This window comes from Mizuhopecten yessoensis, unplaced genomic scaffold (assembly GCF_002113885.1).
Source record: "Mizuhopecten yessoensis strain PY_sf001 unplaced genomic scaffold, ASM211388v2 scaffold10859, whole genome shotgun sequence".
Classification (NCBI taxonomy): domain Eukaryota; kingdom Metazoa; phylum Mollusca; class Bivalvia; order Pectinida; family Pectinidae; genus Mizuhopecten; species Mizuhopecten yessoensis.
In genome coordinates this window covers 98,336-114,785 of record NW_018408757.1, presented here as the reverse complement: position 1 = coordinate 114,785, position 16,450 = coordinate 98,336, and the positions used below count along the sequence as shown (strand labels likewise).

Here is a 16,450-nt window from a genome sequence, read left to right as displayed (position 1 = left end):
AAACCCAACCACCACTCAACTGAGGGTATAATGAAAGACAACCAATTAGTATACCCGAACACTCCCCCAACCACCACTCAACTGAGGGTATAATGAAAGACAACCAATTAGTATACCCAAACAAAAAACCCAACCACCACTCAACTGAGGGTATAATGACAGACAACCAGTTAGTATACCCAAACAACACCCCAACCACCACTCAACTTGGGGTATAATGACAAACAACCAATTAGTATACCCAAACAACACCCCCAACCACCACGCAACTGGGGGTATAATGACAGACAACCAATTAGTATACCCGAACACTCCCCCAACAACCACTCAACTGGGGGTATATGACAGACAACCAATTAGTTTACCCGAACACTCCCCCCAACCACCACTCAACTGGGGGTATAATGACAGACAACCAATTAGTATACCCGAACACTCCCCCAACCACTACTCAACTGGGGGTATTATGACAGACAACCAATTAGTTTACCCGAACACCCCCCCCAACCCCCACTCAACTGGGGGTATAATGACAGACAAGCAATTAGTATACCCGAACAACACCCCCAACCACCACTCAACTGGGGGTATAATGACAGACATCGTTCTAAGGTCGAAGTTCACACACATTTGATCAAGGACTGACATTCAAGGTCAAAGATCATACATCGGAACAAGAATAGATATCACAGGGTCACAGTTCACAAATTAGATCCAATGACAGATAACCAAAGTCATCGCTTACACAGTCAGGTAGAACAAGAGATGACAACCAGGGTAAAAGTTCATTTTCATGATTGTGAGCACGAAATATATCTTATGTTCAAACTTACCTTCTAGCAGTCACAAACTTCTTAATAAGAGTGATCTTGTTCTTGAGACGTGACAGCTTTTCCTCTTGTAGCATTTCATCGCTCATCTTTGTCTTACTTAAACATTTGTAGGCCTCACCCAGAGCACCCAAGGCTTTGTCGTAGTTCTGGTACTCATCTATCTCCACCTGTAACACACAAAATACACTCATTCACATCTTTTAATTAAAGCAACTGATGAATTGCAATTACACATTACCTATATGTCTGCATTTAATATTTCAAAAAAAGGCAATATCCTATAATTTTGTCCTGAAGAAGCACATTGTAGGGGCGAAATTGGTCGACACTTCTAATAAACTACAAGCATAACTTATTGCTCCTTCGCCTGTTGTGATTGAATCTATTTTATAATATTTCAATATAAACGTGAGAGTCACTAGGAATAGCACAGCCACCCATAAAACCCCTGAGCACCACGTGTTGCAGATACATAAAACGTTTCATCAGAAAAGGACTATACTTGTTAAATGTTAGCTATTGCATTGATAGTTTGAAATGCTTTTCAATAGTTAGGTTATGGAAAATTCTTTTTTTTTTTTTTAGTACCGGTTAACAATGACCTTCACTTTTGACAAACAAGACCCAAAATCAAAAGGGGTCTTTCTCTTCCTTCGGTCAAGTATCGGCGTTGTGTGATTATTTTTCTGAAATTAGCATCAGCATGACTTACAGCTGCGTGACTGCTATATCCCAAAGTGGGTTTTTTTCAGATGAAAAACTTGCACATCCCAGCTTCTTTCCATTCAAGGAAAACTAATCCATACAACACATTTTCTGACACAAAACATTCATGTCTTCCTTCATATTCATTGTATGAAGTTTTGTTCAAAAAATTGTGTACAGTTATATCAAAAACCATTTAGAAATGAAATATTTTATTGAGTGATAAAACAAAATGTGTATAATACTTTCTATAAATAGCAACACTGACCTTGGAACGCTAAAACATTAACTATTTGATGTGTTCTCATACTTGACCTTGTATTTAAATGTACTAGATGACTTAAATAAGTCTGATTAATATATAATAGGATAGCTAGGAAGTCCCTGGAGCAATGACACTAACTTCGGATGGGACAGGACATGACAGAACAGAAATGGATAACACCATATGTGCCATACAAAATGGCAGGATATAAATTCCTGCTTACCTGAGCACAAGCATCGTAAAATGCTGCTAAAGAATCCAGTGCTCTTCCTTTAGTATAGAAGCCGATAATATTCTTCATGATTTCTGGGTCTTTCCTCCAATCCAGAGACTGAAGATAATTGGCGGCCATTACATAAATCTCCTTCTGCCGTGATACACCAGCAAAAAACGTTATCTTCTCAGTGTCTCCAGATTTCAGCAACGCTTTCATAGCCTAAAACATACACCACGTAAGTAAGTGACATTGCAAACACTGCAAATCTTACCAAGAACAAAAGAGACCATTTACTTTAACAAAGTTAATATATCCATCAATTGTATCATTAAATCTTCAAATGTATTTGGTGGTTGTTTGAATTTTGAACGTTCAATTATACCAGTTTCCAACATCACTCCATAAAACGACATGTGTTAGACCTACTATACTGTACATACAGCAGCTGTTTTGGAGAAGTGAAGACAAATCTAAATACATAGAAATGATGGAAGCTTAAACACTGACCTTGATCTTGTTACCAGCCTGAGTAAACTTCTTTGTAGCGAGGTGGTACTGGCCTTGATGCATGCACACCTCAGCGATGGCCTCCAGGATCTTTACCCGCTCCATTGTATCAATGCCCATGTCGTCCTTGTTCGGAGTGAGTTTCTCTGCCAGGTCTTCAGTTATCTCCACATGCTGGTCCATACAAATCTTCAGAGCTTCCCAGTACTGAAATAAGCAGTAGTATGTCGTGACTATTTATTCAGTAATGTATTTTATGTAATTGTGTGAAACAAGTACAAATGGGCCAGATTCAAGCTTGCTTATAATGAGCTTAATTCTATGGGTGATTTATGCATACTTTGTTTGAGAATCAAAATGTAGATGTAAGTACAATCTCTCCCAGTTCTTGTTCCCATGCTGAGTCTGAATCAAAGACATATCTGTTACATCATATTCTCTCTTTAGGATATTTTGTATTATATTTATGTTATTGTCTACAGTGAGTAGCCTCCAAGAGAACCATACAACTTATTTGAAGGAATAGGAGTGTATTTTGTGTATTTGATCAGATGTCTTTGTCATTTGTATTTTCCAGGATAATAAATGATTTAGTCAGGCTCTTGTGTTGTGCATAAAACTATGATCTACATGCACTGCCCACTCGAGTGAAACACACCTTTTTGCCGATGGCGAGGAGATCCACAGCCTTATCATATTGACCATTGTCCATGAAAAAGTCACCACATCTCTGCAATAACTCAGGATCTGCTCGCTCGTCCAAGTCCCCAGAAATCATCTGCAAAGCTCCAAACTGCTTGGATCGGAAGGACAGATCCAATGCTTTGGAGAAGTTTCCTGCCTGGAATTCATCAATTAAATACATTTACTTAAATAAATCCAAAGCCATTTGGAAGTTATTCATAAAAAGTATTAATTTAAAACATTTTTATGGAAATACTCTTTTGTCGAAAAAGGAAACATTTACTTTTAATTATTACATTCCACTAATCCTATAATACATAATTTGAATCAACAAACGAATATTTTGTGGAGATTTTAATGCATACAGATTTCCTACTGTTGACCTGAAAATGTTGTCTATGGGAGATCAAAAACTACACTAATATATATATTTTTTCTCTGGGTCAGAGTTTTTATAATTAGCCACTATCAGTAACTAACACACGGTCACTCTTCAATCCAATGTACCTTATGATACAGCATGACAGCCTTGTCCTCAGACCCTTGTTTCTGTTCGTAGTAGCGAGCTGCTTCCATCATGTCTTCAGGACGGCCGAGTAATGCCAGATTCAGCAGCTGGTCTTCATAACCATGTTCCTATAGAAAATATTAGGGCTACATTGCTCAGAAAAGCAGATATAGAAAAGTAAATATCAAACTATGGATAAGTCTTTGTTATGACAATTTATAAATGTTACAAATGATTTTGGCTATTTGGCAGCATTAATTCTAACGATTAATTCACATTGGTATTTTTGTCCAGTTGTTGTCACTAACTTCTGGAAGCTGTTATTTAATATGTCTCATACAACAAGAGCTCGAGCTCGCTTGGAAAGTTTTGTAAACATGAATCAATTGATAAGGAGGATGAAAAGTGCATGATGGAACTTGTTTTAACACAGCCTGCTGAGTGTGTAAATGAACACGACTAAAATGCTAGGAGTACAACCTTCCAGAGTGTAAAGTAACATGCAAAACAAACTTATCACGTAAAAGTGTAATTAGACTGAAAAGGTTTGCTTTTTTTGCCATTTTTATTTGGTACTGTTTTGTCACTATCTTAAAATCAAATCGATGTCCCTTATTTCACTCTAAATCCCTCTAATGATTGTCTCTTCTAGCCCCTGTAAACATGTAACAGGTATATACACACCATACATCTCTCCTAGCCCCTGTAAACATGTAACAGGTATATACACATCATACGTCTCTCATAGCCCCTGTAAACATGTAACAGGTATATACACACCATACATCTCTCCTAGCCCCTGTAAACATGTAACAGGTATATACCCACTATCCGTCTCTCCTAGCCCCTGTAAACATGTAACAGGTATAAACACACCATACGTCTCCCATAGCCCCTGTAAACATGTAACAGGTATAAACACACAATACGTCTCTCCTAGCCCCTGTAAACTTATAAGAGGGATATACACACCATACGTCTCTCCTAGCCTCTGTAAACATGTAACAGGTATATACACATCATACGTCTCTCATAGCCCCTGTAAACATGTAACAGGTATAAACACACAATACGTCTCTCCTAGCCCTTGTAAACATGTAACAGGTATACACACATCATACGTCTCCCATAGCCCCTGTAAACATGTAACAGGTATGTACACACAATACGTCTCTCCTAGCCCTTATAAACATGTAACAGGTATATTCACACAATACGTCTCTCCTAGCCCTTGTAAACATGTAGGGGGTATATACACACAATACTTCTCTCCTAGCCCCTGTAAACTGATAAGAGGTATATACACACCATACGTCGCTCCTAGCCCCTGTAAACATGTAACAGGTATGTTCACACAATACGTCTCTCCTAGCCCTTGTAAACATGTAACAGGTATACACACATCATACGTCTCCCATAGCCCCTGTAAACATGTAACAGGTATGTTCACACAATACGTCTCTCCTAGCCCTTGTAAACATGTAACAGGTATATACACACAATACGTCTCTCCTAGCCCTTGTAAACATGTAACAGGTATATACACACAATACTTCTCTCCTAGCCCCTGTAAACATGTAACAGGTATAAACACACCATACGTCTCTCCTAGACCCTATAAACATATAACAGGTATATAAACACCATACGTCTCTCCTAGCCACTGTAAACATGTAACAGGTATACACACATCATCCGTCTCTCCTAGCCCCTTTAAACATCTAACAGGTCTATACACACCATCCGTCTCTCCTAGCCCCTTTAAACATGTAACAGGCTAGCCCCTGTAAACATGTAACAGGTATGTTCACACAATACGTCTCTCCTAGCCCTTGTAAACATGTAACAGGTATAAACACACCATACGTCTCTCCTAGCCCCTTTAAACATGTAACAGGTCTATACACACCATACGTCTCTCCTAGCCCCTATAAACATATAACAGGTATATACACACCATACATCTCTCCTAGCCCCTGTAAACATATAACAGGTATATACACACCATACGTCTCTCCTAGTCCCTGTAAACATATAGCAGGTATATACACACCATACGTCTCTCCTAGCCCCTATAAACATATAACAGGTATACACACACCATACGTCTCTCCTAGCCCCTGTAAACATGTAACAGGTATATACACACCATACTTTTCTCCTAGCCCCTGTAAACTTATAAGAGGTATATACACACCATACGGCTCTCCTATCCCCTGTAAACATGTAACAGGTATATACACGCCATACGTCTCTCCTAGCCCCTATAAACATGAAACAGGTATATACACACCATCCTTCTCTCCTAGCCCCTGTAAACATGTAACAGGTATATACACGCCATACGTCTCTCCTAGCCCCTGTAAACATATAGCAGGTATATACACACCATACGTCTCTCCTATCCCCTATAAACATATAACAGGTATACACACTCAATACTTCTCTCCTAGCCCCTGTAAACATGTAACAGGTATACACACACCATACGTCTCTCCTAGCCTCTGTAAACATGTAACAGGTATATACACACCATACTTCTCTGCTAGCCCCTGTAAACATGAAACAGGTATATACACACCATCCTTCTCTCCTAGCCCCTGTAAACATGAAACAGGTATATACACACAATACGTCTCTCCTAGCCCCTATAAACATGAAACAGGTATATACACACCATACGTCTCTCCTATCCCCTATAAACATATAACAGGTATACACACTCAATACTTCTCTCCTAGCCCCTGTAAACATGTAACAGGTATAAACACACCATACATCTCTCCTAGCCCCTTTAAACATGTAACAGGTCTATACACACCATACTTCTCTCCTAGCCCCTGTAAACTTATAAGAGGTATATACACACCATACGTCTCTCCTATCCCCTATAAACATATAACAGGTATACACACCCCATACGTCTCTCCTAGCCCCTGTAAACATGAAACAGGTATATACACACCATCCTTCTCTCCTAGCCCCTGTAAACATGTAACAGGAATATACACACCATACGTCTCTCCTAGCCCCTATAAACATATAACAGGTATATACACACCATACATCTCTCCTAGCCCCTGTAAACATGTAACAGGTATATATACACCATACTTCTCTCCTAGCCCCTGTAAACTTATAAGAGGTATATACACACCATACGGCTCTCCTATCCCCTGTAAACATGTAACAGGTATATACACTCCATACGTCTCTCCTAGCCCCTGTAAACATGTAACAGGTCTATACACACCATACTTCTCTCCTAGCCCCTGTAAACTTATAAGAGGTATATACACACCATACGGCTCTCCTATCCCCTGTAAACATGTAACAGGTATATACACGCCATACGTCTCTCCTAGCCCCTGTAAACATGTTACAGGTATACACACATCATACGTCTCTCCTAGCCCCTGTAAACATGCAACAGGTATATACACATCATACGTCTCTCCTAGCCCCTGTAAACATGTAACAGGTATATACACACCTTACACAAGCAATATGTTATCTAAAGTGCAAGTTTGCTTACCTTGCACAGTCGAATAGCATTTCCATATGCCTGTGCTCGCTGAAAAAAGTGAATGGCTTCTTTGATCAAGTCTTGGTTTTCATATTGCCGACCTAAGTGGTAACAGGCAGCCCTGTCACCTGTCTCATTACAGATTTCTGAAGCCTTTGGAGCGAAAAACAAAAAAAAATTAATCAAACAATAAAGAATTCTAATCATCCATACACGATATATTACAAGTGTCTGCCTGTCCATTTCCCCACTGTATATAAATATATATCTGGAACAGCCCTTACAAAGGTCGCATTGCTATCTGTTACTCTGTTGCAGCTATAGTTAATCCTTTTCTAAAATATACCTTATAAATACTTTTCCTTTGTCTTTTTTAAAATCCAAATCAAGGTTTTAGTCAAATCAAGAGATAAAAAACATCCAAATTAAGAATAAACAATAAAAGGCACTGTACCTTGTCCATTTTGCCACAGTAGCAGTAGACTCGGACCAGAGAGAGGAAATCCTGGGCAGTCTCGTAGTACTGCAGGGCTGCATCCATTTCCCCTGTACTCTCCATGTACTGGGCCCACCATTTATGTAGTGCCCTGAAATAAACAGTTTGTCAAGGTAAATCAAAACTGCTAGAACTGTTATCAGATATCTGTTTAGAGATATTTGATCAATCATTCTTGAAAAAAGAACCATTTTTCTCTTTCATTTATTATATCATATAATGAGATATCTGTTCTGCAAGGAAGTGCTTGGTCAAACTGTCACAAAGTGCGATTAATTTAATTAAGAAGTTTAAAAGCAATAGCAAACAAGTACTAATTGTAATGGGGGAACATTACAGAAGTCCCCCAAACTGCCCCCATAGTCGCAAAGATAATCAGAAAAGGATCGCAATGCCTTTATACACCTACATATTAAATTTGAGTGAAATCCAACAATTTCTAAATTGTGACCAATTATAGAAGCCTCTGTGTGGTTGCTATGGCAACGAAGGTATGCGATTGAATTTGCAGTCCTTTAATACCCCTATATATCGATTGTCATCAAAATCGAACACTATCTAAATTTCGATCAATCAGAAGCCTCCATGCATGTGGTTGATATGGCAACATATCCTATGCGATTGAATTCGCAGTCCCCTAATACCCCTGTAAGCCAATTTTCACAAACATCGAACAATATCTAAATTTCGACCAATCAGAACCCAGTATATGGTGGCCATTTTGTCAAATTAGAAAACAAATGTTGCAGTTGAGAGTGCAATGCCATATTACACGTACATACTAAATTTGAACGAAATCGAACAATAACGGAGTTTCGACCAATCAGTAACCAGTATATGGCAGTCATTTTATCTAATTAGAAAACGGATGTCATGGTTGAATTCGCAGTTCCATCATACACCTACATGCCGAATTTGGAATGCATTGGCAAATATCTATAAAACATGTAAAATAGGATAGGTGACATTGGCTATCTTAAACGAACACCTTTAGAATTTTTAAGTTCCCAAAAATTTCAAAAATTCATGGTGGCCATCTTGGATGATAATCGGAAAAACAAAAAAGTGTTTGCACATCTAGAGGCTATCAGTAATAATTCCTCAAAGTTTGGTGAAGATCAGACTTACAGTTTCTGAGAAAAGTGTCGGGCGGAAAGCGGAAGAATAAATTTTCCTCTAACCCCTTTTTGTTTATCCTACATCAAGTTGCCTTGCCCCCTTTAGATAGTAGACATATCTATTTCCTCTAAGGCCAAAAAAATTGATTACTTGGTTCTCAGGCCCGCGCACATTTCATTTTAGGGCACTGCATTGCCGATTTTATGGTGAAAGTAATAAAAAAAATTGTGGATGCGCCAGTCGCAGTCTTTAAAAAATTCCAGAAAATTGGTCCGCATGTCGTTTTTACACGTTAGTCACCCAAGTCCCGAAAACGTTTGAATAAATATAAGGATTGATATACAGGCAAGCGTTAAAATGATTATGACTTATTAGTCTTGTGTTCAAATGCCGCTCATTTCGGTACAAATAAGGAATGGGGGGTGGGTGTTCGTGATTCTCGTCTGGAACATCGTGGGGGGATTTTCGGAGGCTTGTTCTATGACGGGTCTCTACACAACTATAAAAAGGCAAGGTAATGCCCACAATGAACGTTTTACAAACTACACAATAAAAAAAAATCGCCCTCGTCTCATAATTGCCATGTAAAATGAAAAAAAAAAAAATGCCCTGCCGCATCTCTTTAAAAAAGAAAATGGCCCCAGAACTAAGTAATCAATTTTATTTGGCCTAACCCCTTTTTGTTTATCCTACATTAAGTTGCCATGCCCCCTTAAGATAGTAAACTTATATCTTTTCCCCCTAACCCCTTTTTGTTTATCCTACAGATAGTAGACTTATATCTATTTCCCCTAACCCCTTTTTGTTTATCCTACAGATAGTAGACTTATATCTATTTCCCTTAACCCCTTTTTGTTTATCCTACAGATAGAAGACTTATATCTATTCCTCCTAACCCCTTGTTGTTTATCCTACAGATAGTAGACTTATATCTATTTCCCCTAACCCCTTTTTGTTTATCCTACAGATAGTAGACTTATATCTATTTCCTCTAACCCCTTTTTGTTTATCCTACATTAAGTTGCCTTGGCCCAGTGATGTTTCAGATAAGATCCATTTCCCCTACTGGGCCACACCTTTCTGCCCATGGAAGTGGGGGTCACCCTTGTTTTATACAATTTTGATTCCCCATCGCTCAGTGGTGCTTCAGGCTAAATTTAGATCAAATTTGTTCAAAAGGAAAAGACTTTTTAAACAAAATATTGATTAACAGAGTTTTGTAAGAACTGGTTAAGAAGGTACACAACAGTGCATAAGACAAAATAGTATGAACATACTTGTCTTTATGCCTGCTAATGTATTGTTCTAACGCTTCAGGTTCATCAAATAACATCCTTGGAACTTCAAAGCGATGAGTGTCCGACTTCTCATAGCTGAAAGTGTAACAGAAAACATCAATCACAAAAAAAATCAATGTGATTTTTGCAAAGGACAAAGAAGAGTAATATATCTCAAAATTCTACAATGAAACATTAAGTAAACAATTTACTGATAATCACAGAGGAGGACATGGACTTAAAATCATAAAAGCCGTTGTTATCAAAGGGCAAAATTATAATCCTTAAAATGATGCCAAAGTCAGGAAAATGATAAAGAGTGTTCAAAATTACACATCTAAGTTTTAATATCAAATTAATTTTAAGTATGGGTTTTACATCAGTTTTATAATATTTACTCCATTACTAGTAGAACTGTACATAGATATTACAAAAATGGTCAAAAGCATGTAGAAATATGGTTTTTAACATAAACCAAAACACTAAGTCATTCATCAAAGAAATTGTTCCAACAAGTTGAAAGCATTATAACAAAGGTGTTTTATTGCATTCCAAACGGTCAGATCAGTCGAACCTTAACTTGGGACAGACCTAGTGATTTGATGTTGCTTTCTGGATAGTCTTGGCAAAGAATTTCAAGACTGATTAACATTTGCAGATCTCTGTGGCTTTTACCCTGAAATATCACATTTGAATATAGATGTACCTATTTGTCAGCATAAATGAACAGGCCCAGGGCATTGTCATTCAACTTAGCTAAACTTACTTTGGTATCGCATCAGAGTAGTCCCCCTTGACTTCCAAGTGTTTTGCATGGTTATAATAGGTGGCTCTGAGATGAATACGATCATACATTTCTGCTGTTTCTAATGCCTGCAAAGAGACGTGTTTTGTCACTCAAAACAAACTTTACCATATTCACCATTTTCTTACTGAACAATTTCTTTAGTCTAGAAATGCACTTAATCATGTATCTTGTTTTTAATGAATACCGACTATAAAGTGACTAATAATGTCTAATTATGTGTATACCTTAATCCACTGGCCAGATGATTGGTAGAATTCATTCAGTAAATCATATCGTTTACAGTTCTTCAGTAATCTCTCTGCATCTTCCTAAAAAATCCACAACAAAAAATCATATACATAGAGCTAGATTTAGATCAAGTCTAGAAAGGTCTAAGAGTTTTGCAGAGTATACATAACAATCATGTCATAGTTATTCAACTGCAAGGCAAGATTTTCAGTTTTATTTACAAAAACACTAGAATACCTATTTAAGAAAATATTCCAACACAACAACTTTACCTCCTATTTATTGAATAAGTCAAATCATTGGCTATTTCCATTCATCTGGAAGTTGTAAATTATTATCTTTGTATTGAATGTAGAGCTGATACGTACACTTTACATAGATAACATAAACACAGAGCTTTAGTACTTAGCGGGAGGATTGACACTTTACATAGATAACATTTACACAGAGCTTTAGTACTTAGCGGGAGGATTGACACTTTTCATCTACTAGATAACATAAACACAGAGCTGTAGTACTTAGTGGGAGGATTGACACTTTACATAGATAACATAAACACAGAGCTTTAGTACTTAGTGGGAGGATTGAAACTTTACATAGATAATTAAACACAGAGCTTTAGTAATTAGTGGGAGGATTGACACTTTACATAGATAACATAAACCCAGAGCTTTAGTACTTAGTGGGAGGATTGACACTTTACATACATAACATAAACACAAAGCTTTAGTACTTTGCGGGAGGATTGACACTTTACAGAGATAACATAAACACAGAGCTTTAGTACTTAGTGGGAAGATTGACACTTTACATAGATAACATAAACACAGAGCTTTAGTACTTAGCGGGAGGATTGACACTTTACATCTACTAGATAACATAAACACAGAGCTGTAGTACTTAGTGGGAGGATTGACACTTTACATAGCTAACATAAACACAAAGCTTTAGTACTTTGCGGGAGAATTGACACTTTACATAGATAACATAAACACAAAGCTTTAATACTTAGTGGGAGGATTGACACTTTACATAAATAACATAAACACAGAGCTTTAGTACTTAGCGGGAGGATTGACACTTTACATAGATAACAGAAACACAGAGCTTTAGTACTTAGCGGGAGGATTGACACTTTACATAGATAACAGAAACACAGAGCTTTAGTACTTAGCGGGAGGATTGACACTTTACATAGATAACATTTACACAGAGCTTTAGTACTTAGCGGGAGGATTGACACTTTACATAGATAACAGAAACACAGAGCTTTAGTACTTAGCGGGAGGATTGACACTTTACATAGATAACAGAAACACAGAGCTTTAGTACTTAGCGGGAGGATTGACACTTTACATAGATAACAGAAACACAGAGCTTTAGTACTTAGCGGGAGGATTGACACTTTTCATCTACTAGATAACATAAACACAGAGCTGTAGTACTTAGTGGGAGGATTGACACTTTACATAAATAACATAAACACAGAGCTTTAGTACTTAGCGGGATGATTGACACTTTACATAGATAACATAAACACAGAGCTTTAGTACTTAGCTGGAGGATTGACACTTTACATAGATAACATTTACACAGAGCTTTAGTACTTAGCGGGAGGATTGACACTTTACATAGATAACATTTACACAGAGCTTTAGTACTTAGCGGGAGGATTGACACTTTACATAGAGAACATTTACACAGAGCTTTAGTACTTAGCGGGAGGATTGACACTTTACATAGATAACAGAAACACAGAGCTTTAGTACTTAGCGGGAGGATTGACACTTTACATAGAGAACATTTACACAGAGCTTTAGTACTTAGCGGGAGGATTGACACTTTACATAGAGAACATTTACACAGAGCTTTAGTACTTAGCGGGAGGATTGACACTTTTCATCTACTAGATAACATAAACACAGAGCTGTAGTACTTAGTGGGAGGATTGACACTTTACATAAATAACATAAACACAGAGCTTTAGTACTTAGCGGGAGGATTGACACTTTACATAGATAACAGAAACACAGAGCTTTAGTACTTAGTGGGAGGATTGAAACTTTACATAGATAATTAAACACAGAGCTTTAGTACTTAGTGGGAGGATTGACTCTTTACATCTACTAGATAACATAAACACAGAGCTGTAGTACTTAGTGGGAGGATTGACACTTTACATAGCTAACATAAACACAAAGCTTTAGTACTTTGCGGGAGAATTGACACTTTACATAGATAACATAAACACAGAGCTTTAGGACTTAGTGGGAGGATTGACACTTTACATAGATAACATCAACACAAAGCTTTAGTACTTTGCGGGAGGATTGCCACTTTCCACAGATAACATAAACACAGAGCTTTAGTACTTAGTGGGAGAATTGACACTTTACATAGATAACATAAACACAGAGCTTTAGGAGTTAGTGGGAGAATTGACACTTTACATAGATAACATAAACACAAAGCTTTAGTACTTAGTGGGAGGATTGACACTTTACATAAATAACATAAACACAGAGCTTTAGTACTTAGCGGAAGGATTCTTTAATTACTCTACATATGTAAGCAATAATCTTATTTCAATGCTTTTCACACCAGAAAAATTTGGCCAAGAATAAAATTGTGATTGTACAGAGTGGACTTAACTCATCAATATAAAGACTTGCTACAATAGCAATGTTTTATGAATATGTAACATTACACTTGTATATTTTGACTGGTTTTTAATATTCAAACTACAAAAAAAGACCCGTTGTATTACAAGTGTAATACATTTTTGCCTGAATTATCACTGTTTTAAAAATGCATGCACATGAAAATGTGTTAGGTTGCAAAACCAACAAAGAAAGATTATACAAATTTAGCTGTTTTAGTGCCAACTATGACTTGATGAAAGTCTTGTATTAACAAATTTACCTTGAGTCCAAGTTGCATAGCAAGGACAGCGACTTTGGCGTCCAGCTCCGGCTCTTTCATGGCCTCCCTGAGGGCCTTAGCACCACGGGCATGACCCATGTTGCCTAGACAAACACTAGCCACATCCAAACGTCGGCTTTTTACACACATTTTGGCCATGTTCTCCCACACAGATTCACTATAAAGAAATATAAGCAAGTAAAGGTGATAAATTGAATGAAGACAAAAGGAAAATGAATTGAAAATCATAGCATCGTGTATTTACAAAACAAAGTGCGCCATGTGTCTCACCTTAACAGGTCTATAGTAAGAATCTAACAGAGAAGAAACATTAATCCCTGTATAAAGCTACTATGGCAAACCCACCCTTATGTTTTATATAGATATTATCAAAGTTTGCTTTGTGCTGTGGTGACTAATTATATAATTAACTGTAACATTTAAACTGATTTGTGCTTTTTTCTATTTTTCAATGTGAAGTATTAAATAGAATTCTTTGTGATGGTAACTTAACTAACAAAAACAATTACCGGATACATTTCAGATCATAGGAACAATAAAGCACAAAGCATAGTAGGCTATTTAGTAGCAGTACTTACCTTTTAATGAGTTTGATGGATTTAAATGCCTCGTCCATGTTGCCAATGGTGAGATAGTAGCTGAAGTTCATCATAGCCTCTCTCGTGTTCTTGTCGCTGTTTTCTAGACCTACAAAGTCACGCATGGTTTTTCTGGCCACCAGTTTTGGTTGTATTACAGTGTCGGACTTAATGAGATTTTCCGGTTGTGGTGTGTCATCCTTTTCCTGCTCTTCCTCTTTAAGATTCTCAGACTGTCAAACAAAAACAATAGATCATGCTGTTAACCTGTCACAATGACACAAAACTGCTTTTTATGCTTAAGTTTGATACCTTTATTATTATGATGAACCTTTTACTATTCGCTTGATTAACAAACAGAGATTACACTATGATTTTTCATACAACTAAACAACAATCAGAAACAGATACAAACACCTAACCCTACCCAAACGAGTTGTCAAGAGTAATCTCAATCAATGATTACCAAACTATTGTATAAGGTACAGAGCTTGGTGTTTAAACACCATGGTGTAAAGTTAGATGTATTGTACACAAGCTTTTACTACAGATGGATGGATACACTTCACCCTACTTATTTGGGGAGAGGGGGCGGGACTATTCAGCACATTACAGAAACAAGACACTTTATATACATATATAAACCTATAATCTCTATCGTCTGTCTTACCTTCTTAATGTTGTAGTAGTAGGGCACCTCTATGCCAAGTAGGGCCTGAAACTGCTCCGGCATCTGGAAGCTGTCCTGGATGAGGATGCCGTTCTCTGGTGTACAGAACAGGGACACCACCATAACCTCCACCTTTAATGAAATAGCCATTAGTAAAACAACCAAACTGATGAAACAAGAAACGAAGCCTAGTTAATGCTGAATACAGACTTACTCACTCATCCTGCCCAAAGACAATTAGTCAGGATGAGCTCCTGCTAACATTCTCCAATTTAACGGTTGGAAAATATTAATGGTAAAGCACATTTATTGTCTTTCCCACATCACTCTGCTGAACAGTCAATAAGATTGTCATTACAGCAATGGTTTCTACATCCTTTGACTGTGAACACATGGGTTAATGAAATGCCTCGTGATTAATTTAACATGGTGGACTTACTGGTCCCTCCTCTACGGCCTTAGTTAGAGAGTGGCGCTTCTTTTCCTCCTTCTCCTTCTTCTCCACAGCACTAGCCATCACCTTGGCCTCACAGACAATCAGCTTGGTGTCGTGAGGGTCCCAGTGGTGGGTCATAGGGTACCGGCCAGCTATGTCCTTAGCAGCCTGATTCTTGCCCCTAAGTTACAGACATACATTCATATCACAATTCTAGAAGCTCAAACTTGACGAGATTTGTTGTAAAAAGGTTCACAATCTATGAATTTACTGAGCAGAAATTACATCTCCAAACTACTATAAAAAGACAATTCAACCAAAAGATGAATTCAAAACCTCCACAGCATTAGGAATATATAAAGAACAAAATAACTTTTGATGTCTAGAATTTCCTGAAATATATTATGACTTGTGTGACCATAAGCCTACCTCTCTGCATCATTTGTATCCCCCTCCACACCCTCTATCTGTTCTGGGGGGAAGTCATCCTGCTCTCCACGCCCACTCTCAAAGTTAAAGTAAGAAACAACATCCGACTCCACATCCCAAAAGTACAGCTTAGGATCGGCATGGCTGGAATTCTGAAAAGTGATGTCACATGTCATTAATTCCGCTTTACTGTACATAATTTGATGGTGGCATCATTTCAG

General features: G+C 37.6%; 1 protein-coding gene across 1 annotated transcript in view; it reads right to left on the bottom strand.

Annotated features, from left to right (window-relative positions):
* LOC110463037 (intraflagellar transport protein 140 homolog) overlaps positions 1-16,450 on the bottom strand; it is a 36,127-nt gene that overhangs the window by 4,314 nt on the left and 15,363 nt on the right. The window contains exons 16-30 of the mRNA XM_021517370.1: positions 16,230-16,381; positions 15,804-15,981; positions 15,365-15,496; positions 14,695-14,927; positions 14,096-14,273; positions 11,170-11,253; positions 10,904-11,010; positions 10,138-10,233; positions 7,700-7,832; positions 7,255-7,398; positions 3,719-3,847; positions 3,186-3,368; positions 2,528-2,734; positions 2,027-2,239; positions 834-1,000 (exon numbers count right to left, since the gene is read on the bottom strand). Of these exons, the coding sequence (XP_021373045.1) occupies positions 834-1,000; positions 2,027-2,239; positions 2,528-2,734; positions 3,186-3,368; positions 3,719-3,847; positions 7,255-7,398; positions 7,700-7,832; positions 10,138-10,233; positions 10,904-11,010; positions 11,170-11,253; positions 14,096-14,273; positions 14,695-14,927; positions 15,365-15,496; positions 15,804-15,981; positions 16,230-16,381 (2,336 nt within the window). The remainder of the gene's footprint in view (positions 1-833; positions 1,001-2,026; positions 2,240-2,527; positions 2,735-3,185; positions 3,369-3,718; positions 3,848-7,254; positions 7,399-7,699; positions 7,833-10,137; positions 10,234-10,903; positions 11,011-11,169; positions 11,254-14,095; positions 14,274-14,694; positions 14,928-15,364; positions 15,497-15,803; positions 15,982-16,229; positions 16,382-16,450) is intronic.